A 27,984-nucleotide genomic window follows, 5' to 3' on the forward strand; every position below is an offset into this window, starting at 1 on the left:
ATATTTAAAACAGGGTTAGGTCATTCAAGTATTCTTTTAAGTTTTGTAAAAATAAAATGCTTCCTGACATATACACAGCATATCAAGGTTTTTATCGCAACAAACTGCTTTTAACTGTAATTTTCATTTCTGAAAAGTCTTAATATAAACATCACACACAAACTTTTAGATTTTTATTAAAATTTGTGTAATTAATGATTTAAATAAACTTTTATACATAAACCAATGCCAAAAATAACACTGGGAACCATCCATGGAAAATCTAGTTACCTAGCAAAGTTAAAGTTGTAAACAATTTTAACAAATTTACTGTGACAAAGTGCCCAAAGAGCACAAGCATCCCCTTTGAATCAAGGAGTACTGTATAGAAGCCTGAATAATTTCTCTGCTTTTGTAATTATGCTGACTGAAATTAATATCCCTTATATGAAATGTGTGCTTTTAAATGGATGAAGGCTTGGTGCAAAAATAGATTTTGCATTGTTTAAACAATTAAGATTGTCATTTTATTATCATCCACTTTCCCACACAATCACTCTGTAACCAACACATAAAACACAGTTAAAGCTTATGTAGCCAACAAAAGGCTGAATCCTTGAAGCTGTAGAGAGTAACATTATTTAGCTAAATACTGGAACTGGTTTATTGGTAGCCTTCACCAGCGAGTTTCCCTCTGATCCAGTAACCTGTCTTTGTCTCCGTTAATCAAATATGTGACAGCAACCTTACAGATCTTTACCTTAATGACTCAACTGTTCCATAATAAACTAAGTCACATTTCTCATCTGTACATTCACATCAACACGCACCAAATCCATACCGCAAACAAACATACGGGTACAAATTACAAATAGGTAAACTGACAAACAAAGGTAGTAATATACTGACAGTAACAAACATTAAATGACTGCATTTTTCAGGGATACAATGGTTTGTATTGCTTTGGCCTGTTATGTGAGCACCCTGCCCGTATTGTCCTTCTCTGTTCGTGTAGATGCCGAAGCATCAAAATCCTCTCGTCTGCTCCACTCTGAGGACTTGGCAGCCCGGAGAAAGTGGGAATTCCTACTGATGTCACAAATTTCTGTTTTATAACTTCAGTTTCCACCCATGTTTTTACTATCATTTCTCCTGATTTTTCCCTGATTTTCCTTCTTGGCAGAGGCTTCACATTAAAACCCCAAAGTGTCTTCTTTATGTGCAGCAAAGTCTGCTTCGTCTTGGTCCCATTTACCTGGGGACAGGCACTCTTCAGTGTTGAAATCCAGAGGGTTTACCCCAATGTCCAGGACCTGGGGGTTAGTGCGAGACTCAGCGAGTCTGTGGGATTAAAGAGAGAGAGATTTTATTTGTACCTGCTATTATGAATTCTGGATGATACTTAAATTGAATCTCAATGTTAATGACAATTCATTTGACTAAAAGAAATGTAATGGTATAGTGATCACAGACAATGTTTGGACAAAGATATAACCCAATACACAGTATTGTATACAGTGACTTGATAAAATGATTCCCTTCCTGAATCATTGGCAAAAACAGATGTGAGAGCCATAAAAGACAAAATACCATTCAAACACACATGGGCTCTGTATACCCACCTATCTCATTCACCTGTGACATCTCTCATCCAGTGTGGATATGAGTTAGAGACACAAAACATTTGTAATGAAGACATAAACACAATGGCAGACTACATTGGGTTCTGTGGCAGTGAACTTTATGATGCTCTTGGATGGATCAATCTGTGGAATTAAAAGGTTATTTTCTTTTTTTTTTGGTTGTATGACTTACAGGCTCAAAAGAAAATGTGGTACTAAATGAACTTATCACTCTGGTTAAACACTGATACCCAGACAAATGGCAGGTTTGAATAATCGGTTTACAATAGAGACAATGAGGTGAAAGTCACTAGATCCAGGGAATTACATTGTTACCTGAGTAAGATTCAAAGCTATCCAGACTGCGGCTGGGGGTGCAAAGGAAACATCACAAGTCAGGGAACAACTTTAATCAAAACTATTTTGAACAGACTTTTAATAAAGTGAAAATACATTCAAGTGGCCCCTAAGATACTTTTTGTACACATAAGGAGCATAAGCTGACAAGATAGGAAATGGATGGAAACTGTATATTGGCCTTTTTTCTCATTTTTAACAACAAGCACTTTTAGGCTTTTACATGGATAGTGTACCGTAAGTGATTTGCAAACCATTACCAGCAGATGGCAGCAGTCTATCAAAATCAAACAACAATGAATTAACATGGATTTATCCATAGCAAACAGCCCAGCTCATCCTAAAAAATAAAGTGATTTAAATATCTAATACATATGAATATTCATTAACTAGTAAAGGACCAGCCACTTTTAATCTTATAATCAAATGTTGCAATAAGAGTGTTTTTCCTGACCTCAACTCGGTAACATAATCTCTAGCCTCTAACTTCCTATGTTGGGAGGAAAAGGAGTCCATGATGCCTGTGATATTTACTTACAGAGCACCTTGACCAAAGTATAACATATTTATGTATAATCTATGAATTAAAAATGGAAATCTTTCTCAGAAGGCACCGTAATATGACACATTATTTTTACTTTCAGGATAAACATTCTCTTTTATTCCTACATGAGAAAAAGACAATCTTTTAAGTATAGTAAAGCCAATACAAACCCCATTATTCTCTAATATTCTTATCCATAGAACCACCAACTGTCTTGAATTATCTTTTTGTTAACTTGACCATTATAATCCACTTATGAAAGACACATCCGCCTAGCCCTCTAGTTCCATGAATTCCAATTACACACACACACAGTGCTTTTTCTTTCTATACGTTTCCTTAACATTAACACTATAAGAGGACCACAAATGAGCTATGTTTAGAAAAGATATGACATCTCTCCATTAATGCATACCAAGAAAGGTCCTAATTGTGCATGTGTTTGTGCCGTTGTGTGTGGCATGCCTGAATAGAAAATGAATAAAGTTTAGGTTCTTTATTTACAACTGGGTATGTAAACATCTGCCATCTGAATTCATAAGAAAACAGTGTGAGGTCCTGAGAAGCCTATAAAAACCGCACAACTCGGGATGGGTGTTGGCTTTTTTGGCCTGTAAACTGAGCCCTGAGCTCTTGCAGTCGGGAGTACACCAGGGCAAGCAGAGCAAGAGAGAACACAGACAATATTATGAGAGCAGCATGAGACCACAGCTGGTTATTTCCAGAACAAAAAGTTAAACATTTTAGCAGAGCCTGAGTTTTCAGGAAAACCCAAATCAACCTAATGTCTCACCTTGAGAAAGCTTCGTCTAGACCGTCCTCCAACTCCTGCCACACAAAGCATAAACATAAAGGTTAGAGATCTGCTTTAGATTAGAGTCCTTAATCGTGACACTCATACACATGACCAACTTTTGCTCCATGTCTTACGCTAACTGGTCTTTAAAGGTTAGTCAAGGCTAAAAGCAGTCCCAAACTTTCTTAAACTTTGTGACTATTGATTAGACCCATTTTGTTCAATAGAATAATGTCCACCTCTGTTTGTTAAGTGTAAAACTGCAGATTCCACTCTGGTGAAAACAGTAAAGTGCCTCAACAGGCACTTTTGCAAATTATTTATTGTTCCGACTGACATTTTCTCCTCCCAGTTTAAATTCACTGACCAGTCCGTCTCTTGTCTTACCCATACAGTATTGTTGTTCTCTGTAGCGTGATTATGCACCAAAAAGGGATCTGATTCACTCTCTTGTGTTCCTGAGTTGGACAGTGCCACATTGGCTCCCTCTGCCAAATCCAGAAGTTTTCCTGTTGCTACTTCTGTGATAGAAAAAAAGAATATGGTTTTATTCAAGTTCACGGGTGTAATGCATTCCAATTCAATACAACCTTCCACTAGCACACCTAGATGCACTTCCTAACCTCCAGTAATCGGTGTAAAAAAGGTATGTTTGCTTGTCACTTTAAATAATTAAGCCTGTATTTTATGTTATGTATGTATCGTTTCAGCCATCTTTCGATTGTCAGCTGGTGATAAGTGAGCATTAAACATCCCACTACCAATCGTATTGGTGTAAGCTCATAATAGCCTTGTCTGATGATTAATGTGAATCAATAATGTGTGTCAACACTGATTTCTGTCCAGTCTTTCAGGAAATGTGCACAAGCTGAACGTTTTGATCAATAAACAGTTGATCGAAAGAAAAATTAACAACTATTTAATTAACAAATAACTAATTATTTGTTTCATTAATATTAAAGTGAACATTTCTAGTATATGTAAGGTTAAAGCGTATGAAATGTAGTAAATATCGACATTTTTGAGGAGCCTTTTCTTTATTTTCTTTACATTAGAAATAGTGAAAAATTGGTAGTAATTTTTGGATATTTACAATAATCTTAACGGCAGCCCCACATAAGACCCTGTGAATGGGATAAGACTGATCAGTCTCTGGAGGGCAAATTCCATAGACAACCAGATAGTCACACAGAAGGATATTGCAACAACTTAAAGGTACCATGTCTCATGAATAAAGCTGACTCCTCTGACAACACCACTGATACCGAGAGTCCTTCTGACTCAGCAGCATTCCATTTGATCTGCAAGAGTGAAGGGTACATAAATGTAAGCACGTGAGCATTGCTGTCCCATTTCACTGCTTTAGAGCTGGGTTTGGAACATGTGGTAGCGCTAAAACCAAGACAAAGTGTCAAAACAGATTTGGAGAGATCCTCGTCTGGCTTGAGGCCACATGGCTAGGCAAAGCAGGACTCTCAGTATAAAGCTCTTTTTTTCAGTTGTATGTCAGCGAAAAAATGGCGACCTCTGTTCTGAAATCTCCTGTAGATTGCAGTATTTAGTGTCAGAAGGTTTTAGGCATACATAATATGAAAAGAAAGAGGCATGCACAAGAAAAACACATCAGGAAAAGGAATAAGTGTAATACTATTGAGCAACTGGCAACAGAAAGCTCCTCAACTCAGTGCACCTTGAGCTGTGGACAGTTCATGGAACAAATAATGCCTTATAGTAGAGGAACAAACCCCTAAAAGGCTTTAATTTTTGAGATACACCTACCCGAAGTAGAACAAAACAACAATATTTTTTCCACAACTTGAACATGTCCACCTTATGTTTTTAACAATATGATAAGGCTGGAGCTGTCCCTTTCAGAGGAGCTCAATTGTCACTTTTCGGTTTTTTTGCAAGATGCATAAAACATTAAAAAAATAAATAAAAATAAAAGTAATTGTGCAATAAAACATTTTTATATAACCATCCGTTTCATAAACTCGACAAGTTCATAGTTCCTTCATTATTAAGGTTGTCTTGCCCAACTCATATCAATGCCTGGCATAGCTTTCAAGTCCTGGAATCTTAATAAACACGATCACACAATGGGGTCACAGAAAAATGTGGCTTTTATGATTTTCAAAAAAAGGGGGGGGCTTTAATTGTGCTTCATGATACAAACAGGATAAGATTTTGTCCATGATATGTCAAGCTCTCTTTGATTGCAAATTGTAATGGGGACAGCTATATCAAGATTATGTTTGTTTGTGTGTGTGTGTGTGTGTGTATATATATATATATATATTTATTTTATTATTATTTTTTTAAAATAAAACCATCTGATATTATATTCTGTCAATTACAATGATGATCAATGATCAATCTAGATCAAGGACATTGGTGTTAGCTGATATTTATCCCCTATATAAGCCTACTTTTGAAAATCAACTGAGTACTCATCGTTCCCCTTAGGCAACAATTGCTTGGCTTCAGTGGAAAATGGGGTTTGGGGTGGGGGGGATGACACGACTCACCTTCTTCTTTTAGACTGCCCAAGCTGGCAGAACTGTCTGACTGAGAGTTGCCAGCACCTTCTCCATCTGAACTGGACTTCACCCGCTTCTCTTTCTCTAAATCATGAACGGTACAAAAAAGCAAAAGGCACAAAAGAGGGAAAACCAGGCCAGTTAGAAAAGAAAACGCTTACTATGATAGTGGTGACTGAACTACTGGGTCAATGCCCTTGCAGTTGAGATCTATATGAAGTGTTTACTTTTCTAACTACAGAGAAAGTGGGTACACAATGTTTCACTGACCACACATCTGATTTTTGTTTAGCAATACATTTTCAAATAAGTCAAAGTTATTACTCAGGCTATCTGCAAGCTAAAAGAAGACAACTGACAAAGGCTTGGCATATTAAAAAGACAATCACTAGAACTACTTTAAACCCTGCAGGTTAAGAGCTTGTAAGTTTCAAGGATTTCAGAATCACTCATAGTGATTGCACTGAAAGTTGCCCAAGGACTAAAGCACTTCTACACTGTCTCGTAGCAAAGAATAGAAAAGAGAGACTACTTTGCATTACACAAAGCAGTAACAATATAGAATTGAACTACAAGTGATGTAATGTAATTACATTTGTAGGAATGTTAGACAAATCAAAGTACAGAAAAGACCATAATATAATGAATATGTGTAACAGTTTATAATGTACCAGCTAAATTTATTCATATAGTCATGATTCAAGACTAAATTAAAAGATTTTATGGCTTTAACAAATAAATCAAGTCTATGGAGGCTCTGAGAGGAGGTGCTTTTCCCAGCTTACAGTAAAGTATAACACTGTAAGGACATTAGCTTTTAAAGTTGTTTTTCAAAACCGAAGTTCAATCTTAAGATTCTGACACATCATATCTCAGACTGACAATACTGTTACAGGAGATTAAAGGGCAAACTCTTTTATTCACATTAGTTGTTTTTATTTCATCATCCTTGTTTTGAAAAGAGAAACCTGCCATTTCCCATGAGTCCATGTAGCTTAGTGACAGCGGTGTAAAAAGACTTCCCAATACACCTGATGTTCCAGATTGCCTTTCTAGGGCACCGTTCACAATCTTACTCAAGTATTAAACTCTTTCTAATCATGAAGGAAACTTACTGATATGCCGTTTCAAAGCCAGCTGTAATGTTTACAGTACATACTCTATCAACACTGATCTGAGCTGCAATAACAGAGGAATGTAGGTCAGGAATGTGTGGGGGGACTGAAGGACCACTGTGGGTGGTGGAGAAGAGTATGGAAGAAACAGAAATGGTAAACTCGATAGACATACCGTTTATACCCATTTTCCTGCCCTGATTCTCCAAGGGAGGTGATAACTTTAATGATTTTTTCCCCCCTTCTTTAAAGCTTACTTTCTTATTCTCTTTGGAAAGAGAAAAAAACACTACTTCTTAAGGAAAAATAGGATTTTCTTTTCCCCTGGGTAGCCTCCTATCAGAGATCAGTTTCCTTTAATCAGTGACACTGCACTAACCCAAAGGAAAACAGCTTTACAAATTAAATAGATTGCAGCGCCCATCTAGAAAATGAAGACGAGCAGAGGTGAAGAGTAAAAGTGAGGAAAGAGCAAAGTGTTGCAGATTTAATATTCAACTCAAAAACACAAACATAGATATGAAGAGCCAAGGAGCCTTTGGAGTTCATCTTGGGATAAACAAACCAGCCCCAAATCAAAAATGTGAAAAAAAAAACAAAAAAAAAAAACATTCCTCAACACCACATTAACGAAAAACATGTTAAAGTCTATCATAAATTACATGGGCTGATAGAATTTTCATGCAGTTCAAATGTGTCTCTAAAGGACTGAATAAATAAGCTTGCCTTCACGAAAGACAGGATCGTTGGCACTGGCACTGAATCCGTCAGGGGGTTGCACTCCAACTGACACATGAGCGCAATAATTTTCCTTTACACACTTCCCATCTCAACATCCCTTGTACCCTGCCTGTCATGCTCTGTTGCACTCTATCCTAATGCTCACCCCATTCCTTTTTCTGTCTCTGCTCCCCTGCCTGTCTCCCTCTCCATATTAAAAAGACGTGAGTTTTGGGTTCAGGATTTAGGAGAAGGAAAAAACTCAACTAGACGGGGCGGGTGGGGATCAAGGTGCAAAACAAAACAAACAGCAACAATGGATAATCACAGATTTCAAAGAATGCTTACAATGCAAAACACATGTAAACGCCCAAGGACGTATGGGTGGGAGGGGGCTGATTTAGAAGAGACCAATAATACGAGATAAGAATTTCTCAATTAGAATTGAGTCATACACACAGTAAATTACATGCATACTCTGCTGAGCTGTACAAAAGAATGTGTGACACTATCCTTGCACAGAACTCTGATTGGGTGCTGCTTGTCCACAGCGGTGCCTGAACATGCACAGTCTGCTTCTCTTCTCAGTGTAGTCACTCAAATGGAATCACAGAGTTTGGCCAACTTTACAGCAAAATACTACAGCTGGTTATAACTTTACGAACATTAAGCTACTGATTGGAATACCAAACAACTCCACAGTCAGAACGCAACCAAACCAAAAACCTGAGCAACGTATTAAACTGTGGATTGACTGTACGCAAGAAGATATGCGTGTCTATGTTCTGTGGAAAGGACATGAGAGACAGGATCATTGTAGTGCCTCCAAGAGCTAAGATAAAGGATGTATACGGTAAATGGACAGAAAAACAACACAAGCAAGAGATGGCAGTTGCATTTCACGCATTTGTAATACTCATATTGTCGTCAAGGGTGACCATGCGTACCTTCCTTAGTCGCCTGCCAAAACTCAAATGCCACTCTGAAAGCCTGAGCCACTGTTAGGGTAACTGCCTGGGCCTGTTGTGAAACAAAGAGAAGGACAATATCAAAACAGGGAGACAATCAAGGTGAACTCCAGAAAATCAAGGAACTATGACCACAATTAAGACAGGACATGACCACCACCACAAAAGTTAATTCATAAAAACTTGTACAGGAGGAAGAGAAAAGGAAAGCCCACTGACATGTTGTTTATGTAACTTGGAGGATACGTGGCCTTTTGGCCTCAACTAAATTAGTGAGGGGAAGGAAAAGGAGGGAGTGGCTCACTAGTTCTTCAAACCTCCAGGGATAAAGAGAATGTAAGAAAGGCATGACAGCCTCCCCACCCTGTGTGTTCAATCGTCTTTCTCCTGACTAAATAGTTGAATATATGCATATTGCAAGTAAAGTGAGACTCAGAGTGGATGGTGCAGTATTTCTCGGGTCTTTTTTCAACAGACAGTATCAGCATAAAAGGGCCTTCTTCAGATTGCCGAGAGCGAAAGCTAAATCAATGACACGAATGCAGAATTCAACACCAATAAGAGTCTGCATGAAGAGCTAAAGAATGTGCATTGCATTTAATAATGTTTTCAATTCTATTTAACATAATGCAAGATTTAGGTAAAATTCCATGGTATCTTGTGTAGTTATTCTATACAAGTAAAAACAACAACTTGTGAATTTTATGATGCTTGAATGAATGATGATCATAAACAGGAGCATTAATAGTTCCTGGTCCAACCAGCCAACAAGCAGATACTCCTGATAATTCGCAAATTAAAACAAGTTAACCATATTGATGCGAAAAGCAGAAATGTGTTACCTTTACAGAGAGATAGGCTACCTCTTCCCCGTTGCTGCTGATCCTATTGCCACTAACTATTAATTTGCTCATTGCTGTCACTTGCGCACTTACAGTAGCAGAAAGAGTTAAGAGTGTTAAGATCTCTTAACAAGAAGTGAAAATCATGTCTAATATTAGCATTAAGCTGGGATCAAATTATACTTACAGACTGGACTAATTAAGGGGAAAAACCTTCTTGTTCACACAGTGGGTGTCTGAGAGACATAATTAGATTCAATTCATTATCTTACCATTTTTCGCTTTGTACAGAGGAAGGCATGGCACTCCAGGGTCTCATTGTGTTGGCTCTGGACAATGTAGGCAAACACTTTGTCATGCATCTTGTCCGCTGTACAATATGATATTCTAAAAAAAAAAAACACACACACACACACACACACACACACACACACACACACACACACACACACACACACACACACACACACACACACACACACACACACACACACACACACACACACACACACACACACACACACACACACACACACACACACACACACACACACACACACACACACACACACACAAATACACTTTAATAAAAGCTCTCTGATTTATAGAGCCTTCACAGATCAAGTGGGGCCATCATGCTACTTTATCTGCACTAAGCCCTTAAGCTAGTCCTGCAATCTGATTTAAATTGTTCAATCTAGGATTTCACACAGCTGTTCCAGAAAAAAAAAATCCCTGGTATTCTTAATTCCCACTACATTTCAGTCATTGCTCTGCAAGTGGTTAAAACATACCCCTGCTGCATGCAGGTACCATGATGAATGAATGCATTAAAAGTCATTTGTATTGGACTTCTGTGCTTTGTTGTCAAAGGAATTGTGAACCCCTTGCTATTCAAATATGTAACAATATCACACTTTTAGTGGGCCCCCTGTTTAAAAACCTAGTTGACATACACTGTTGAATGTAACCTTAAAATAGGGCCTGCCACCATCTGAGGTACTGATACAGACAATGGTGCATTGCTCTATCCTATTGTGGTGAAGAAGGTCATCTGCTGCACCAAGACATCTTATCTTATGTAGTGTCACATTGTGAACAAAAATCAAGTTCACATGTTGGGCCTCTCAACCTCCCAACAGAAAGTCTAGCACATTTGATTTCTCTTGTTGCCTTCTACAATGTGTTCTGTCACAGCTGTAATGTTGACCAATGAGAGTACAGAGCAATCTGAAAGTGCAGTAGTTACAAGTGTAAACAAACAAAATGTGCGAAGCCAAAAAAGAACGATGAAGTTTGTGCTATGAGACAGCGGTGAAGTTGCAAGCTCTGACAACAATCATTTGGTTTTTTTTCATGTTTATTCTTCACTTCGTTTGTTATGCAGCCCAGCCCCTCTTGCTCTGAAAGTCATCATGTTGTTCGTGAAGATTGGCCTGATACCACCATGTAGTCTGACAGTCTGTTGTCAAGGCATGAAATGTTCCAAATATTCACTGTTGTCTTTATTCTAAATATAGACTGGTCACAGTTGCTGTATAAATGACTAAATTGCTAATCACACAGAGCAAGCAAAAGGGTTTAAAACAGTTAGGTGCTTTCTCTGCATTCCTACCAAACCTCTGGTGGGCCTCTGGCTGAGTTGGTAGAGCCAGTCGTCTATCAACTGTAAGGTTAGGGGTTTGAGCCCCAGCACCTGCAGCAACATGTCAGATGTGCCCTTGGGTCCTTAACAGAATGTTGCTCCCGTGGCTTTCTAGGTGGCATATGAATGGGATCACTTAATCTGATGGTTACATACATAGCAGCCTCCACCATCAGTGCATGAATGGTTGTGTATGGTAGGTGTAACCTGTAGCAAAAGTTTTGCGTTGTCAGAAAACTAGAAAAGCGCTACGCAAGCTCAAGACCATTTACCAAAGAAAAGTGACGTTAATCATTGCTGTTTAAGTTTGATGTCTTTTTTCCAGAAACTTTAAGCCCAGAAAAACAACGTATCCGTCAAATTGTATAAAGTTTATCAGATTACTTTTTACTTTCCTCCTCTTAACTGAACTGTAGAGAGCAGATTTCTTCAGGTGGATGAATGCTGTATGCTTCAATTCAGTACTTATTTTCTTAAGCTGCATGGTGAGGGAGCAGTTATTTCTTGACAACTAATGCAAAATTGAGCAGGAGAGAAATATGAAACTATTCTCTAAAAAGTGAAGAACCTCCCAAGGTAAAAGGAAAACTTAATTTGTTTGTCCTGTTTGTATATAAAAGGGGGCCTGACCTCATGCTTGTGAAAATGATGGGGGAATGTTTACTCTCATAGCTCTTTGTCAATGAATGTAAGGCAGCATTAAGAAGGCTACAACCGACAGGTGAGATCACTGGGCATTTACCAGACAAATTGGGTGTGTGTTGTGTGATCCTCAGACAAGCAGTTGTTATAAGGCTCTCAAGAGAGTTAATACTCTGATAGACTGTGTGCTACATAAGGGAGAAAGTACATACACAAACACATAGAGGAACACTTAAGAATGTTTTGCCATACTACAGCACCTCACTATCACGTCCATTCAGTGGTAACATTTGTTTTACTGCAGGTGATCAGGACAAGCTCGGGATGAGAGTATTTCATAACTGGAGCCACATACGGCAGTCAGAGAAACAGAATATGTTGGAATTTTAAACAGTCCAAAGAGGGGCAGTTACCTGTAAATGGAGATATTTTCTATCAGCTGGTTGGAGGCACTGTCATAAAGAATGATTCCCCGTGGAGAAACGGTTAGTGTGACTTTCTGGAGTTTTTTCCCACTTGCTTTTGCCTAGAAGAAAGAAGGGCATATCAATGAGACAGAGAACAACAGGAAAAATCTATATTTCTAAGTGTCAACTTTGAATTTTTTTATTTATACTTGGACTGCTAATTTTTACCAATCAAACAATATCCATACACCCTTATCGGTCTGCAGTCAGTATATATAAGACCAAACAGAGAACAGGGTTTAATAGAACATTCAAATGGCTAAGCATCAAAATGACAATTATTCAGATTTTTGCTACTAAACTAGAAATATCTCTACTGTTTCTCCTGATCATCGCTCTCAACACCCAAACTTTGTACCATGTGAAAAGGCACATACTTTATATTTACAAGAAAAGGCCTCAAAACTTACATGAGACCTAATAGCAGCATGTTTAAGGAGAAAAAAACAAGAATTAACTTCCAAGATCCAAGGAACAACCTGTCAGGTTTACATCAATGCAACACCACCAAAGTAAAGTGTTGTGAAAGAGTTGCCAGGCTGAAGCTGATCAGCAGTGAGGGACACATTGAAGCTAATGGTTTTTTTATAGAAAAAAAAAAAATCCTGATTTGATGACACCCACATAAACCTGTGCTACCTCAATTCTAAGACTCATATCTGGAGGACAATAGGTACAGCTCAACTTCTGCAACAGTTTCATGCTTCACGTGTGAGGTTGTTTTTTTTTTTTATCAGCAACTAGGTCTTGGGTAATGGTCAGACAATTGGGAAAAATTCCACAGAATAATTCTCACAGATGATCTTCTTAATAAATTCTGGTCAGACTTTGACCTGACAGAACTTACAAGGATTTGCAAGCTTACTGGACACTAAATGAAAGGCTGCAAAGTGTACATCCCCAAAGACTAGTGGCTGTAAATACTGATGAAGTTCTTCAACTAATAAATTAGTTAACAGTATGAAATATTATTCAATAGGACAAATCTATATCAATTTTTAATAAAAAATGTGCTAGAATTTGTAAAATCCTGTTTGGCTTTGTCATTTTTAAGTATTATGTGCACATTGTTTATGTTTCAAAATGCCTAAAGGTGTCCGCAATATAACACATGAAGGGATCTGACTACACCCAATGACCTGATAAAATAATACTCACCTGCTACTTACCTGTTTACAAGGAGTTTCAAATTTCGACAAGTCTCTTCAGTCTTTACCTCTTTTTCAGAAGGACGCTGAGCACAGGCCCCAGACTTTGTCCAATCTCAGCAAACACCTCACTCAACACACAAACTGGTTCAAAGTCCCACCATTCTTAAGCTACCTCATCAGATACCGAGTAGTCGGATCCAAGTGCCCAAACTAATAGCATCTTCCTCTAGCCTGGGTTAGGGTTAGGGTTAGGGCTTCGAGGAGAGAGTAGACAGCCAACCTATCATTGTATACCTAGGTATCTGTCAGTTAAAAACTAACTGGTAACTTTGTGTCAGAGTTGATGATATCAACAAATATCATATGTGCCTGAAATAAACGACCCAGTTTTGTGTTTTTGTCCCTTTTCTGCTTCGAGTGACTGGGTGTGTTGTCTCTTACCGTGGCCACTATCCTCTTCACCGCTGCCGCTGACAGCTCCTCTCCTTTGGGCTGCTCAACCATCGTCACCCCAAGGTACTTGAGCTGGAACACCATGCCCTCCAGAAGGGTCTCCCTGGTATCTGTCCAGTTTTCTGGAAGTTCTGCAGATGAGACATGCAACAGTGAAATTTATGCTTATCAACAAACCCACTGCTTATAATGTAAGGCAAGCTAAGAGACACTTGGTCAGACAGAATGCAACATTCTGTAATTTACTTTGGGATGTTAAACTCAGCTGCTTTAGATATGACAGCGTCCACGCTCTTAAACTTCCACCAGACTTTCCATCAAGGTCGAAAGAAATTACTTTGTTTTTTTGCTATGAATTTCAATGCGTACTTCTGGTTTCATAGAAAAAACACAGCAAGGTCAAAAAGTCCCCTTGTTTTGGTATTAAAAATTTCAACTTCCTTCTTCGTGTCTGGCCAAATCAGTTTTACTTAAAAATAAATGCCATGTTGTCGCCTATCCTTGGGAAGCAAATTCTAATGTGTTCTTATTTCCCATCCCCAGGGTGATTTATGAAGGGTACCAGCTTCACACATGTGAAAGCAGTTTTTAACGCTAATGACTATTTGAGATTTTAATGTTTAGCATTTAAAGATATCAAATTTTGCAATTGCAGCTAGTTATGTTAAGTTTTCATTGAGGATGCCTACATCTTTTATTTATGAGCAAAATTATAGTTTAAAGCAACATTACAGAGAAATTCAGTTTGGTGCGCTTTGGCGCCTACCAAAGGTCTCTAGAGTCTGTTAAGCCTCCCCTCGTAGACGCAGTACATTTGTTGACAAGCAGATCGTGGCGAAGAGGGGCTTGTTGTCTATCAAGAAATGTTTCCTCTCAAATGGAACAAATGCTTCATGTTTCCTTACAGTGCAAATGTAACGTCAAGTGGTGTGTTAAAGGGATCCTGTATTTTAAAATAGGGGATACTGTTATCTGCTGGCACTGTGGCTGGTGTGTGGACTAGTGCTATAAAGACACATGCACTTCTTTCGAGATGACCGCTGCTCTCTGCCAAAGATTCCTAGTGCAGTAAGGAGGCTACTCAGGCGCTCTGTTGAAAACGGCATAAAACCCATTCTTGTGGGGTCGCCGGTGGCGCAGCGGCAGTGCGCGCGACCCCATGTATTGAGGCTCAGTCCTCGCGCGCGGGCGGCCCGGGTTCGCGTCCAGCCTGTGGCCCATCTCCCGCATGTCTCTCCCCACTCTCTCTCCCCCCTTCCGACTCTATCCACTGTCCTCCCTCTACAATAAAGGCAAAAAAAGGCCAAAAAAACCCAAAAAAATCTTTATAAAAAAAAAAAAAACATTCTTGCCATTTGAAGTTATTGTACAATAGATCGAATGTTAAACTACTCTTTAAGAGAAATGTTGCTGCTTTAGAAAACTGTATTTGAGAAAACAAAACCACTTTGATTCAGCAGCAGGGACTAAGACATAATCGTTTGTTCTCCAGCAAAACCAAGTCAATAGTAAGGGTTCGTTGAGAATGGTTTATGGTCTATATTCAGCTCTGAACAAACCCATAGCTAAGTAATGGGTGGGTCTGACAGTGAACACCCAGTCTAAGGTCAAGGTCCTTGAGCTCCTTAGTGTGAGGAACAGATCAGGCTGTCCTTTTTTACTGATCATGTTCTTACATTAGCATCCAGGTAAGTAGCCATTTGACTGGAATATAATCTGAGACAAGAAACCATTTGCTGCAATCTATGACCTAAATCATATAACAGAGTGAATAATAATGAGGGGAAGCCATTGAGAACATTAGCCAACCTTACAAAACAGGGACAAAACAGCTAGAATTAAATTTTTAAGTGTTTCGAAAATTACTAGTTTTAAATTCATAGTCGATTTGATATAGTTTTTGAAAAAGGCAATCACGTTGACATGCATATTTAAGCACATTTCAAAAATTTGAAAGAATGTTCTTGACTGATATTAAAGTTATTTGAAGCTCAGGAAAGAAATCATTCATATAAAAAAAGCTGCAGCAGCAGAGTTGGTTCAGGGGAGCTTTCAAAAACAAGCGTATCCGAGTACTTCAGCCACCAATATCAAAATTCATTGGAGGCAAATCTTTCGGATGACAAGAAGTTAACACTGACTGCAAAGACTGAAAACCCCCCTGATCCCAGGAGATCCTGATGTAACTGTAAGAACTATGTAGAAAGAAGGTAGTATTTAACATTTTGTATAAAAAAAAAAAGTATATTAATAATCTGAAAAAACTGAGCAGTGAAAAAACTGCTTTTAAGAAAATTGTTCCAATGGCATTCAAATAAGACACTCATGAATCAGAGCTATTTTTAGAAACTACCAAGTGGGTTGCTTTGTATGAAACAATAATCCATTTTCATATTGGTGGTCACATTTGCATTTATACCACACCAACCCCCAACACAGCACTTCCCCAAGTACCAACCCCCTTTGCAGCTGCTCTGCAGCCGCAATGCTGATTAGAACCAACTTCAAAGGCTTTGCTGGAGCTCTGGCTGGTCAGTGAGCAATATTTGCATGGGTGACACTACCTGTAAATGAGCCAAGGATGAGGATTGAGGAAGCCAGTAGAGGTTGAGGCTGCAAGCATCAGTGAGGGTAAGACATGGAAGGGTTTGTTTGTTCAGTCAATCATCTCTAAAGAATTTGAATACTAAACACTTGCCCTTTTTTTTGCTCCGTCTCGTTCCTGTACTCAGACCCTTTAAAGAAAGATCAGTGAACAGAAAGAAAAGAAACATCTGATGACAGGAATCTCAATTTACGAAAAGACTAGATTCTTTGAATTCTTATAAATAATGAGCTACAATAAAACCTTCAAACTGAATGGTAGAATCCACTGCTCAGGCTTAATATATATATATATATATATATATATATATATATATATATATATATATATATATAAAAACAAGCCATATTATGTTTTTTAAGATAACTTTGGGAATACCATCAATCGATTTCCAAGGTTATCTGTGATATTTAGGTGACTGAGCACTTTAAGAATTGAACTGTCATTTTGAAATATACATTTAATTCCAAATAAAAAATTTCAGCTCATGCGCTGCGAAAAAAACCAAAACAAATTGACAATCCCTCGTCGAAGCATAGTCAGCCTTCTAAATCCGACAGCCAGGGTGAAGTCCATACAATCAAACCTGCTCTCATCACACTGCTTCAGACAAGTCTCAACGCTTCACTGACAAAGCTACCAGGCGGTGACACACTAAGAAGGAAGGAACACAAAGCTCGAAGGTTCTGCCTCAGCAGTTCATTTTGCATGAACAAGTACAAGTCGCAATATTTTTAATATCTGATGTTTCACACATTTAACTCAGTAAAGTGCTAAATAGAACATTTACAATACTACAGATTACATTACACTTTTTGATGTTTATGTATTATGATTATAATAAGAGGCAAATAAAGTAATGAGGTTTCTTTACTAAACTTGTGATGGAAGTTTAGACTGCACAGGATTGTAATGTGAAACACATTTGAATGTTACAGAAACCTGTTGTGTTTTAATTCATACAATTTAAAGGACAGCAAACTTTACTTAAAAAAAAGTCTCTCAAAAAAGTATAAAAATGCACATATGTATCTTCATCCAGTTATCTTTGCTTTGCCAGGCTGTCCTTTAGAAAGGAAAAGGACAGAAGAATCAACAGTAAGTGCATGTTATATGGTGTTCTATTAATGCAGGTTATCAGAGATGTTGGGTTCACTGAACCCTTTATAAGCAGAAATCCAGACAGACTGTTGTTGGAGTGTCAACCCAGGCTTCAGTATATTATAGCGGTCTGAGTTAATCAGCTATAGTAACTACACTGTTGTCATAGAAAACATGCACACAAAAATTGAGTCTTTGAGTCTTCACATAAGCCTTCAAACTAAAATGCTGTGATAGTAGGGCCCTTATGAAACAACAAGTGATCTGGAGAGAAAGAGAGCACAGAGGCTTTGAGAGGGCTGACCCTACACAGCATTGTTAACACAAGAGGTAACTTTATAAACTAGTCAATTTAGACATGTAAATGATATTTAGAGGGAATAACTTTTGCATTTATCATTTATTAAAAGCAGAGAATACATGCTCTTTAAGAAAAGAAGATCACAGACAGTCAAAGGAGAAGAGAGGCAGAACAGAAATGAAGGGGGAGCAAATGATTTATAAATGAAGAACAGGCTAATAATTGAGAAAATGACCTTTTTATCCTGCAATTAAGTAAAAAGATGAAGAAAAGAAGGCAGCTCGTCACAACTCCCCAATGGATTCACGTGCAAAAACAATGTATTTTAATCAATGTAGATGCTTCAAATGCAGGCTAATTAATGTAGTGAATACTCTGGGGCTTCGACACAGGATGTATGACACAGATCAGCACACCATGTGAACAACTTAGTTGATTTATCAGTGTGATCTTGCATACTTTTGGCAACATTGTGCTTGAAAAAAAAATTAAATACATTTGTGAGAGTGGATAGTTGAGGAAAGTGAGGCTGAAATACTATCTTACATCGGTTATATATTTCAATAACTCTGACATAAATGAGAATTCTGAGTCAATGGGGAAGGAGGTGGGTTAGAAAATGGGTGGAAAAATCTGTTTTAAAAAAAAAAGTTACCATCTACAAGCCATTAATAGAGATATAGTACATTTCTAAGCCACTCAATTGCCAGCATTGGACTGATGGCAAGTGCTACTTTTTCAACCTGTGCTAGCAGCAAAGGAGCAGTTTAGTTTGACAAATTAACACAAAAATGGACTTTCAGCTCAAACATCAGAGCATCATCACCACTCCACAGCTCCAGCAGGCTCCACAAGTCAAGCCTGCTGCATCAACATTTTCTCCTTTGTAAAGATTTGAAAGCAGCTTGTAAACACAGACAACTCTCTGCATGGTGTTGCATTGGAATCAGTCAACAAAAGGAGTTTAGTGAATCTTATCTTAATGCGTTTTCCCTGACTCTCTCAATCCCAAACTATGAATGACTCATTGATTTTTGGTCTTGCTGAAGACTAACCAGCCCACCTGTATACATCGCTTTAAACAAGAGGGGGATCTTCTTGGTCTGAAACACATTAACCAAAAAGTTAAACAAGCACTGAAACATGGCCAAGTACAAGGACTACATAGTTTTGTTCAGAGATGCACATCAACCTGAGATACTGGGAAAGAATGTCAATGGCTGGTCTTCATGTGGTCCTCTCAGAGACTCAGAGTATTTAAACTATAGAATGAGTCAGACTTCTTGTTCTCAATGGTTACTGTGAGTCACTTCACAAGTCACCCAAACACACTGGTTGATGGTGAAACCACACAAAGTTAAATATAAGCCAACATGTTGGTGCGTACAGCAGACAAACTTTTTCTGCAACAGCATGACAGTGTAGTTTACTTACAGTGAATTTTGTCTGGGTCTACTTCCTCCTACAGTCGTCAGAAGATTAGTGGTGCATTTGGAAACAACTTGAAAGAAACTACAGGGTCATTTCATGTTAAGTGGTCCAGTTTTAGAAATTTAGGTGACATACTTGGTGACTATGTGCTTTGTAGTGCTGAACATGATATGACCCATCTAAATTTACACAAGGATTCAAAAAATTAAATTGGTTTTGGCCTAGGTGGCTTAGTTTTTGCACAAAGAGAAAAAAAATACTGGTGACACTGACCTGTTTCATCATAAGCCTTTTGGCAAAATTGTCTTTGTATTTGAGTCCATCAAAGTTGGCATTGGACTGAAAAAAATGCAAAAAATAAAATGCCCTATGTTTATTCATCTATTTGACCATCACACCAGTTTTTGATCTTCTTTTGCTTGGTATCATTGGAGAGCATACCCGCAAGCTTTAGAGAGCAAAAAATCTTTTTGGTGTCTAAGCTGCTTTTGGGTTAAATTCTGCCTTGAATTTGCCCTGTTTTTGGCCTTTTCGGAGTTTATTAAAAACTAAGACACATAGACCAAAAAAAAAAGTCCTTTTTTTTAATCCTTGCAAAAATTTAGATGGGTAATGTCATTGTTCAGAACTACAAAGCACATAGCCACAGAGTAAAGGCCTCCTAAAAACGCCACAGCAACCGGAACTATACTACAAAGCAAAAATATTGCACACGTTAATTTCAGCCAAGTACCAACTCGTATTCTGAATTTCTTCAAAATCTGAGATAGTGAGGTAAGGAGCATTGAACCACTTGGCAAGGAATGACCCTACAGTGACCTGTGTTCATAGTATTAGGGTTTTCTTAAACACCTATGGAAGTCAAAGGCTCTTCTTTTAAGGTCTTTTTTATGGAATTCGTTGATAATAAGAGGCCTGGGGTGTGATCAACTCCTCTTATGCACAAAAGACCTATTCCAGCATTATTAGATTCCAATCAGGACACTTGGAGCTAAATTAGAAACTGCCGACTCAGATGAGAAAAGATGCCTGCAGGGATAAACACAGAGACAGCACAAAGCCTGTTAGAGCCTAGACAACCTCTACCAATGCAAGAAAAGTTAATGCTACATTTCTGTTGCAGAACACAGTCTTCTGTGGTTCAGTCTCATCAAGCCATTTTATGTATTGCTTATTACAATACAGGTCAGGATCAGGAGTCCGTCAGCTCTTATTCTTTGAAGGAAGATACTGCTAGTAATAAGTCTTGCGCTATAAATTGAGCCATTGTTCGGTTTTATCTCTCCCTGGTACCAAGACAGATCAAGTACTGTTGTTCCCCCTCTGGACTTTCAAATCTGTGCGAGTTTTCAGGGATTGTACTCAATATAATGGGAATCCTATGTGAATGAATTCTTTGTGAGACATGGACAAAACACAAACAGAATCCAATACACATAACCAGAGATTATACAAGCTAAAGGAGCAATCAATACAAAGAAAGAAAAGCCAGCCAGTGGCCTCTTCTGACTGCCTGTAGACTTATGGTTTATTATTATTTAACTCAAGTGTTTAATTACTCCAAATAATACAAAGAAAGTGCTGCACAACTACATCTATCATTATTTAATTTGATGACCATCCAAAACAATTCCATTTGGATAAGGAAAGGATTTGAAGAGGATAAGAGTCTTATAGCCGTGTTTAAGTCCCAACATTTGGACATCTGTCTTTCGGTAGTGGCTAAAGCCACTCAAAGAAGGAAAGTGAGAGTAGAGAGATTGCAGAGATAGAAGTGGTTATACCAGTTAGGGATTGCAGCTGATGACCAGAAGCAGGAATGTGAAACGGATCTCTTAAAGCCCCCTGCTGACGCACTTAACGGGAAGTTGGTTTCAATTTCAAGTCAAATCATTTCATAATTATGAAATAAGGATATCATTTGTATTACATGATGCTGGGTGAGAGCCAATTAACAGGAACATATTGTATGGATGGCCTAATGGCTTATAGGCTCCAAAATTAGGACAAATACAAAATGCATGTGTATTTATTTTAAAGCCAGAACTTTTAATTGGCCAGCCGATAACGCTCAATAGAGTATCAAATGACCATCGTTATAGAATAATTTTATCACAGATATTACAAGTTTTATTCCCTAGTCAAATATCATTTCATTTACATTAAATGGGATGACACTAGCAGTTCTCTTTCAGCTGAGTGTGCTACTATTATGGATTACAAGCATCATCCCTCCCCACAGTGTCAAGCGGTAAAGCATACATGTGCAGTTACTTTCCAGTTCAGTGACCACCTTGTCTACATTATGCTGTATATTTGTCCTCTAGTCTTTCATATTCTGCAATTGAGTAATAAATGCAATACAATTTTTTTTATATAGACTGGTATAGTAATGGGGTATTTTTGTAGGCCAACCCGAAAAAATGGCGCAGGTGGTTCCTTCGAAAATTTGCCTATGGGATTTTTGCATTGGATTTAAGATCATTGCAGAAAATAAGCTGTGTCAAACACAGGTTGCTGATGCATAGCTGTTTTGTTTAGCGGGATAATCTTTACAGATGAATATCATTTATATGAAGTTTGAAGAGTTAATGTAGCCGAGAGAAGTAAAAAGCTAGTGTTATGCTCAGCGAACTACACCTCGATCGGTTGATTATGACGTCACGACTGTTATGCTTCATCGAAATAATCAGTGGATTTGACAAGCTAGTGAAACTGTTGCTTATTAAGTTGTTCATAAACCTAATATTTGCAAGAACACTGAAAAACATGAATATAGGCTGTAAGGAGGATTAGGGAGAGAGTTCCCGGCGTGATGACGTGTAATGTCTGCGACAACCACTGTTTCAGTAAGCTACTCTTTAGCAACCACCGTTTAAAGTTTGCGTAAAAACTTTAAAATTCACAAGTGGGGTCTTAGCTAACGTAGTTTATCTCGTCTAACAAAAGGTCAACATCTCTTCAGCTTGTGTTAACCACAGACCTTATTTCAGGCGTCTAACCAGAAAACCCATTCAAAATCACCATCGACTTTTAGAGTTAGGAACCCATGGCGCTCAAATGCTAACTCACTTCCTGGTTTTAGGACTCAAAACTATACCAGTCTATGGCTGGATCCCAAGTCCCTTATTTGCACCGAGTGTCCTCCGAGTTGTCTCCTCCACTTGCGTCTTAGTCCAGCCCACCAGAGATGCACGGAGGAAACGAAGCCGAGGAGAGAGGACCGAGGAAATCCGCTTTAAGACACATGAGACGTCGTTTCCTCGACAGCGTCACATGACGCGACATCAGCTGATCATGTTCAGCTGTCAATCAGCCGAACAGCTGTTTATGTCCACACAAACACACACTGTATTATTTCTAATCAAACACATACACTGTATTATTTCTCATCAAATACACACAGTTACAGTGTTTAGTCTCTTTACCTGATAAAAAAAAACACTTGAAGAACAACCTGCAGTCTACTCATAACCAAAAGGACAGTTTCTACTGACTAAAAGATTTCATTTTGAATTGTCTATAATTATTTATTATTATTAAACAGTTTTGACTTAACCTAGCCTGTATTTAGACAACGAACTCTGTACTTTATAAACACAGATATTTATGCGTCAGGAATACTGAAAATGATTGATTAGAATCTAAATAATGAAACTTTGCGAAAATAAATAAGTGAGAATATAAAACGGACTCCCTCTTCATCAAACTGTCATCCTCATCATCTTCAGACATTCAAACAGTCTGAGGGATGATGAACAGGCTCCTCGGTCATCGCTCCTCGGATCAGCCTCCTCTCTCCTCGATCCTCTCTCCTCCGTTCGCTATAAGAGCTTTGGGACGATCCTCAACATGGCAGCTTTGGAACTACTTCCGGTTCGGCCGAGGACCGAGGAGACTGCAAATAAGGGACTTGGGATCCACTCTATATCTATTGATTCATAAAGATCAAGTATGGCTGTCTTTCTAATGTCGATAGAGATGCCAAAAATCCAGTCGGGCTCTATTTAGTTTATAGTGAAAAAAAATCTAATGCAGCAACATGTACATAGCAGCCCTGGTGAAAAATAAAAATTAGGATTTGATGACAATGAATCCTGTCTTATAAGAACTTGAACCTTCCAAAGCCCTTACAACAAAAACATTGTCCATGCATCTCAAATGTGAGAGAGTTGAAACTCACCTTGGTATAAACAGAAGCAAACATGTTTTGGTCTTTAGACAGTTAAGATAAGTGTTTTGTAAGAACCACGACTCTTAAGGACATCACCCTTTTTGCCTCTAGGAATGATAAATATTGTTCTTGTTTAAATGGTCAGTATTTGGCAAGCAGATGAGTTGCTGAGATATGGTGGATATGTATTATATCCTAAACAAATATGTTTCTAACATATGCATCCTGCGTTCTAACTCCATATGTTTAGTTCCATCTTTAAGGAGAAATGTTTCACCTTGTAATGTCAGCAGCAGTGGCAGAAAAACAGGGAAGGGTGAGAAGTAAAGGAATACCTCGGCTTTTGTATGGCTTCAGTACAAGGTGCAAAAGAAGTTCTGAAGTGAGATTGTATGTAATTTACAAAAAGTAAAAAGGACTGAGTTGTGAAACAATTATCAGTTTGACAGTGGTGCATACAAAAATCAAGTCCTACCAGAAATAAATGCCATTGTGCACTGATGAGAAGGGCGGGTTGCATCATCGACTTCAGTTTCATTCCTGTCTATTGACCAAACACCATGAAGACATCCCTCCACTGCCTGACTGACAGAAGATTTAGACTGTTTCTACTAAAAGAGCCAATTAATGACTCCCTTGTGCTTAAAGAGCCTATGCATGCCATAGCATATAGTTTTATAATTTGACTAACACCTTTGCATAGAACAGATTACAGCGAAGGAGTGGTAATTGTAAGGAAACCTATGGTAATTGCTCGCTGTCAGCATGTATTTAATTTGGATTTATAGGCTTTCTTAATGTACAACTCACAGATGGCATTCTTTGAGTAACCAAGATGTCCTACTGACAAGAAGGTAAAGAACTGTGAACTACCACACTGACCATATGTCTACCCATATGGTTTAAGGAGAGCACATTAATTATTTCTCACCAGGAAGGGGAGATAACATAACCCTTTTTTTTTTTTTTTTTTTTTTTTTTAAAGATTTATTTTTGGCCTTTTTGCCTTTATTGATAGAGGACAGTGGATAGAGTCGGAAAGGGGGAGAGAGTGGGGAGAGACATGCGGGAAAGTGGCCACAGGCCGGACGCGAACCCGGGCCGCCCGCGCGAGGAGCGAGGCCTCGCAACATGGTACGCGCGCTGTCGCTGCCGCTGAGCTATCGGCGCCCATAACCCTTTTTTAAAGAAGATAGTTCTTTGTTAAATTGTACATTAGGACTTGGTTAAAACATTTTTGTTTCAGTATTGTAAGTGTATTTTTGCAAGAGGATGTCTGTTGGCGGTTTGACAAAAGTAAGTTGTAAGATGTTGAAAGTTGAACATCGTCCCTTATTACAGGCAAATATAATATAGCTTAAAACAAATGCAAATAGCTTATCTTATGTTAGATATTTATCATGACAAATGAAATCAAAAAAATTACTGGGGTCATGGTAACAATTCTGATATTTAAAGTATGTAATTTTACTGCGGTGTCTGCTGAAACTGAAAAGTCAAATATCAACTTGGCCAACAACATTACAAATTGCCCTCTTTCCACAGAAAAAGTGACAAAGAAGGATAGTGCAGTTCAGTTGGATGGAAACCTTCACATGACTAAAAACACAGGAGCGGGTTATAGAAACAGAGTATCTAACGGTGTTATAAATCACTGGCTTAACAACTCCATATAGGAATCCTGCAATGTGCAATCTCCATTACAGCCATGCAGTCCCCTTTGGCTGACTTTGTGCAAGGGACACACTGCTGACCTGCCAGAGCAGGTCCAGAAGAACAGGGCAGTGCAGCCCCACACTTTGTTGTAAACAAAATACCCCCTGTATATCTTTCATAGATGTAACTGCTTTTTTATCAACAGGCATGTACCATCTCTGGTGAAAAGTGTGAACAAGTAAGCTCACACATAGTTGATAAACAGAAAGATAGTTTAAGTTAAAGTCTTATAGCTATCTACAAGGGCCTAATGAAATCCTGATATGTAGCTGCATCAATATTTACAATCCTACAGAAGACAGCTCCTTGACCAACGTTGTGGGAGGGGACGGTTTCTCTTCTAACTTTTTTTTTAAAGTTGTTAACTGTTTTTGCACCAATACACCAAGACAAATTCATTATATATGTAATTGTATTTGGCATTAAAAAGAGAACCTAACTCAAAGCAGACAGGGATTTTCTACCACCCACCCTTTCAGACTCACTGGTAATGAAAACGTGGTCTTTATGACCTGAAATAGTGTTGATGGATGCCACGTTTTCTACCTTAAAAGAGGAATTAATTGGACATAATGGGAAGTCAGCTGTGAGAGAAAATTATTCAGTTCAACAAACTTCCCAAAAGTGAACTGAACTGTTTTAAACTACAGGAAAATACACTGATGTCAGCCCTAATAAACACATATCGGGTACTTGACAGTGATAGAAAAGGGATGTTTTGCTAATGTCAAAGAAGTGAAAAGGTTCCTTTTTTTAAGGTTGAGTCTACACACAGGAGGAGAGAGAGTCTTTCTTGAAACATGTGTCACACAAACTAAGGCCATTATTGCAACACTATCCAGACACTTCTCAAGCAAAAAAAACAGTATCATAACTGAGGTAAAAGCTTACTGTACAACAACATTGTACAAGATGCCTTCTTACTCATAACTTAACAGTTCTCTGGCACCTTCTGAAACACGGTTAAGCCTATAATTATGATAAAGTGACCAGAAAATCAAAGGGAAAAAGTTAATCATAGACCAAACCAAGGCTCTGTTGAAACTACCAACAGGGGTAAAAAAAAAATAAAAAAAATACTGCCTTGTGGCAGGACCAGGCTGTTACGCCAATAAAGGACTGCCTTTTCATGACTAGAAAGCAACACTAGAAAGATTATGCGACTTTTCCTACAGAATGTAGCATATGTGGAGTCATGACACAGCACACGAGCAGCCTGAGGTTTGAGCTTTCGGGGTGGATCGCCCGTTAGATCTCTGTTGCCATTGCCTGGTCAGATAAGAAAGGACTGTGCCGTTTGTGCAAACCTTGAGAGGAGTGGTCCCAAACAAAGCATGGACCTCGCTGTCTAGCTAGCGCGTGTTACATGTTGCTGCCAACGGCTCCATTGTTTGTGAAGCGGGGGTGCCTAGGCGCACATGACATTCCTCCTTTGTAAAAAAAAAAAAAAAATAAAAAAAAGATATGAGCAGCTCAGCCTCTATGAGAAGCTCGCTAGCATAGTGAGTGTAGTAGTCATGAGGGTGCAAAGCATCAGCTGAATCCCGGCATCTTCGTGGTGGGGCTCTGATGTTTGAGGCAAAATCTAAGGGGGCTTACACATATTTGCTTACCAGCTGTTCGAGCCTGGTACACTGTTTAAACTAGACTTTCAAATTTATGTTGTTGTTGTTGTTTTTATCCCACACAGTGTATCGCCTAGCAACTGTGCGTTGCTATGATTGTACAGCCTTGATTTGAACAGGGAGACGAACGCTCTTCTTGTCTTTTCACCCCCGAATGACTTCCCTCCTGCTCTTTGCTTTACAGTTTTGAAACTCCCTGCTTATCCGCTGTTGTGCATTTTTCAGACCGTGACAGTCAGTCAGAGAAGTGACGTGGCAGACAACCACAGGATTTCACTGGACTCCGCGAAGTTTTGATGTGACATGCGGCCGCTTTTAGCCAAAATGCAAAAGAACGTGAAACTCACTATAGACGTTCGATATTCGGAGAAACACTTTGAGAGTCTATACAACCTGTTAACAAGATGTGGGGCGCTGCTGACAAATTATGAGTCAAGTTCCGAAGCAAAAAAACAACATTGCCGACATCAAATTGAGTTTATATTGTTAAAACACACCATACCAAACATTCAGTCTGTCAAAACACGCACAGCACTGACGGTTACTACGTTGCCAACAACTGTACCTGCCGTCAATAGACGGCATGTAAAGTAACGCTAAGTAACATAAACACCTCTTGTAATGTTAGCCGCTTGGCAACGCTAGCTTGGTTTAGCAAAGTTAGCTTTTTAGCCAGAGTAGCGTCAGCTAACGCCGTCCCGGTATTGCGTTCAGTTACAGAATACTCACTTCTATGTCTTCCTGAACCCCACGATTGTTTGGCGATACTGGGGCTTCGTATAATTGCCCTTCCAGCGGATTTCAAAGCGTCCATGTCGTAATCCAAAAGTGGGGCAAAGAGCCCGTGAAGCGCCTCAACGTTTATGTCGAAGCACTTACCCTGATATAAACCAGCCCTCTCTTGTCGAAACTTTCTTTAAGCTGTTTTCTTCTCCTCCCTGTGTTTAGCTTTCAATCGATGGTGGATTAACATGTTCGTCCCCCTGGGCGGCGTTATGTATGTAAATTAAGCGGATAATGTGCATGACGCCCGTTTGTTGAATCACGCGAGTGAGGTAGCTGCTGCAGCCGCTCTCGCATCCTGGGCGGGCGGTGCTACACTTGCCCCAGTAAATACACGGCTTTTACTCACACCCAGTGACAACAGTGACAAATGGTTTAGTAATGTTGTCAGCCCTCTTATGTTCAGT

The 27,984-nt window shown here is 38.8% G+C and overlaps 1 protein-coding gene across 5 annotated transcripts; it reads right to left on the minus strand.

The window, feature by feature from the left end:
• Positions 1 to 160: 160 nt before the first annotated feature.
• On the minus strand, positions 161 to 27,914 carry ldlrap1b (low density lipoprotein receptor adaptor protein 1b). Of its 5 annotated transcripts, XM_079369450.1 has the most exons (10): positions 27,524 to 27,912; positions 13,830 to 13,972; positions 12,184 to 12,296; positions 9,756 to 9,870; positions 8,621 to 8,693; positions 5,827 to 5,922; positions 3,686 to 3,819; positions 3,296 to 3,330; positions 1,938 to 1,969; positions 161 to 1,320 (listed from the first exon to the last, which is right to left on the minus strand). In XM_079369450.1, the coding sequence occupies exons 1-10, from the start codon at positions 27,606 to 27,608 to the stop codon at positions 1,274 to 1,276; spliced, it is 873 nt and encodes a 290-aa protein (XP_079225576.1). In that variant the 5' UTR covers positions 27,609 to 27,912; the 3' UTR covers positions 161 to 1,273. The 5 variants fall into 5 exon arrangements, with proteins under 5 accessions (XP_079225576.1, XP_079225574.1, XP_079225578.1 ...); XM_079369448.1 differs by lacking the exon at positions 1,938 to 1,969 and having other exon boundaries at positions 27,524 to 27,905; XM_079369452.1 differs by lacking the exon at positions 1,938 to 1,969 and having other exon boundaries at positions 27,674 to 27,904.
• Between the last annotated feature and the right edge of the window lie 70 nt (positions 27,915 to 27,984).

This window comes from Symphodus melops, assembly GCF_947650265.1.
Source record: "Symphodus melops genome assembly, chromosome: 19".
Classification (NCBI taxonomy): Eukaryota; Metazoa; Chordata; class Actinopteri; order Labriformes; family Labridae; genus Symphodus; species Symphodus melops.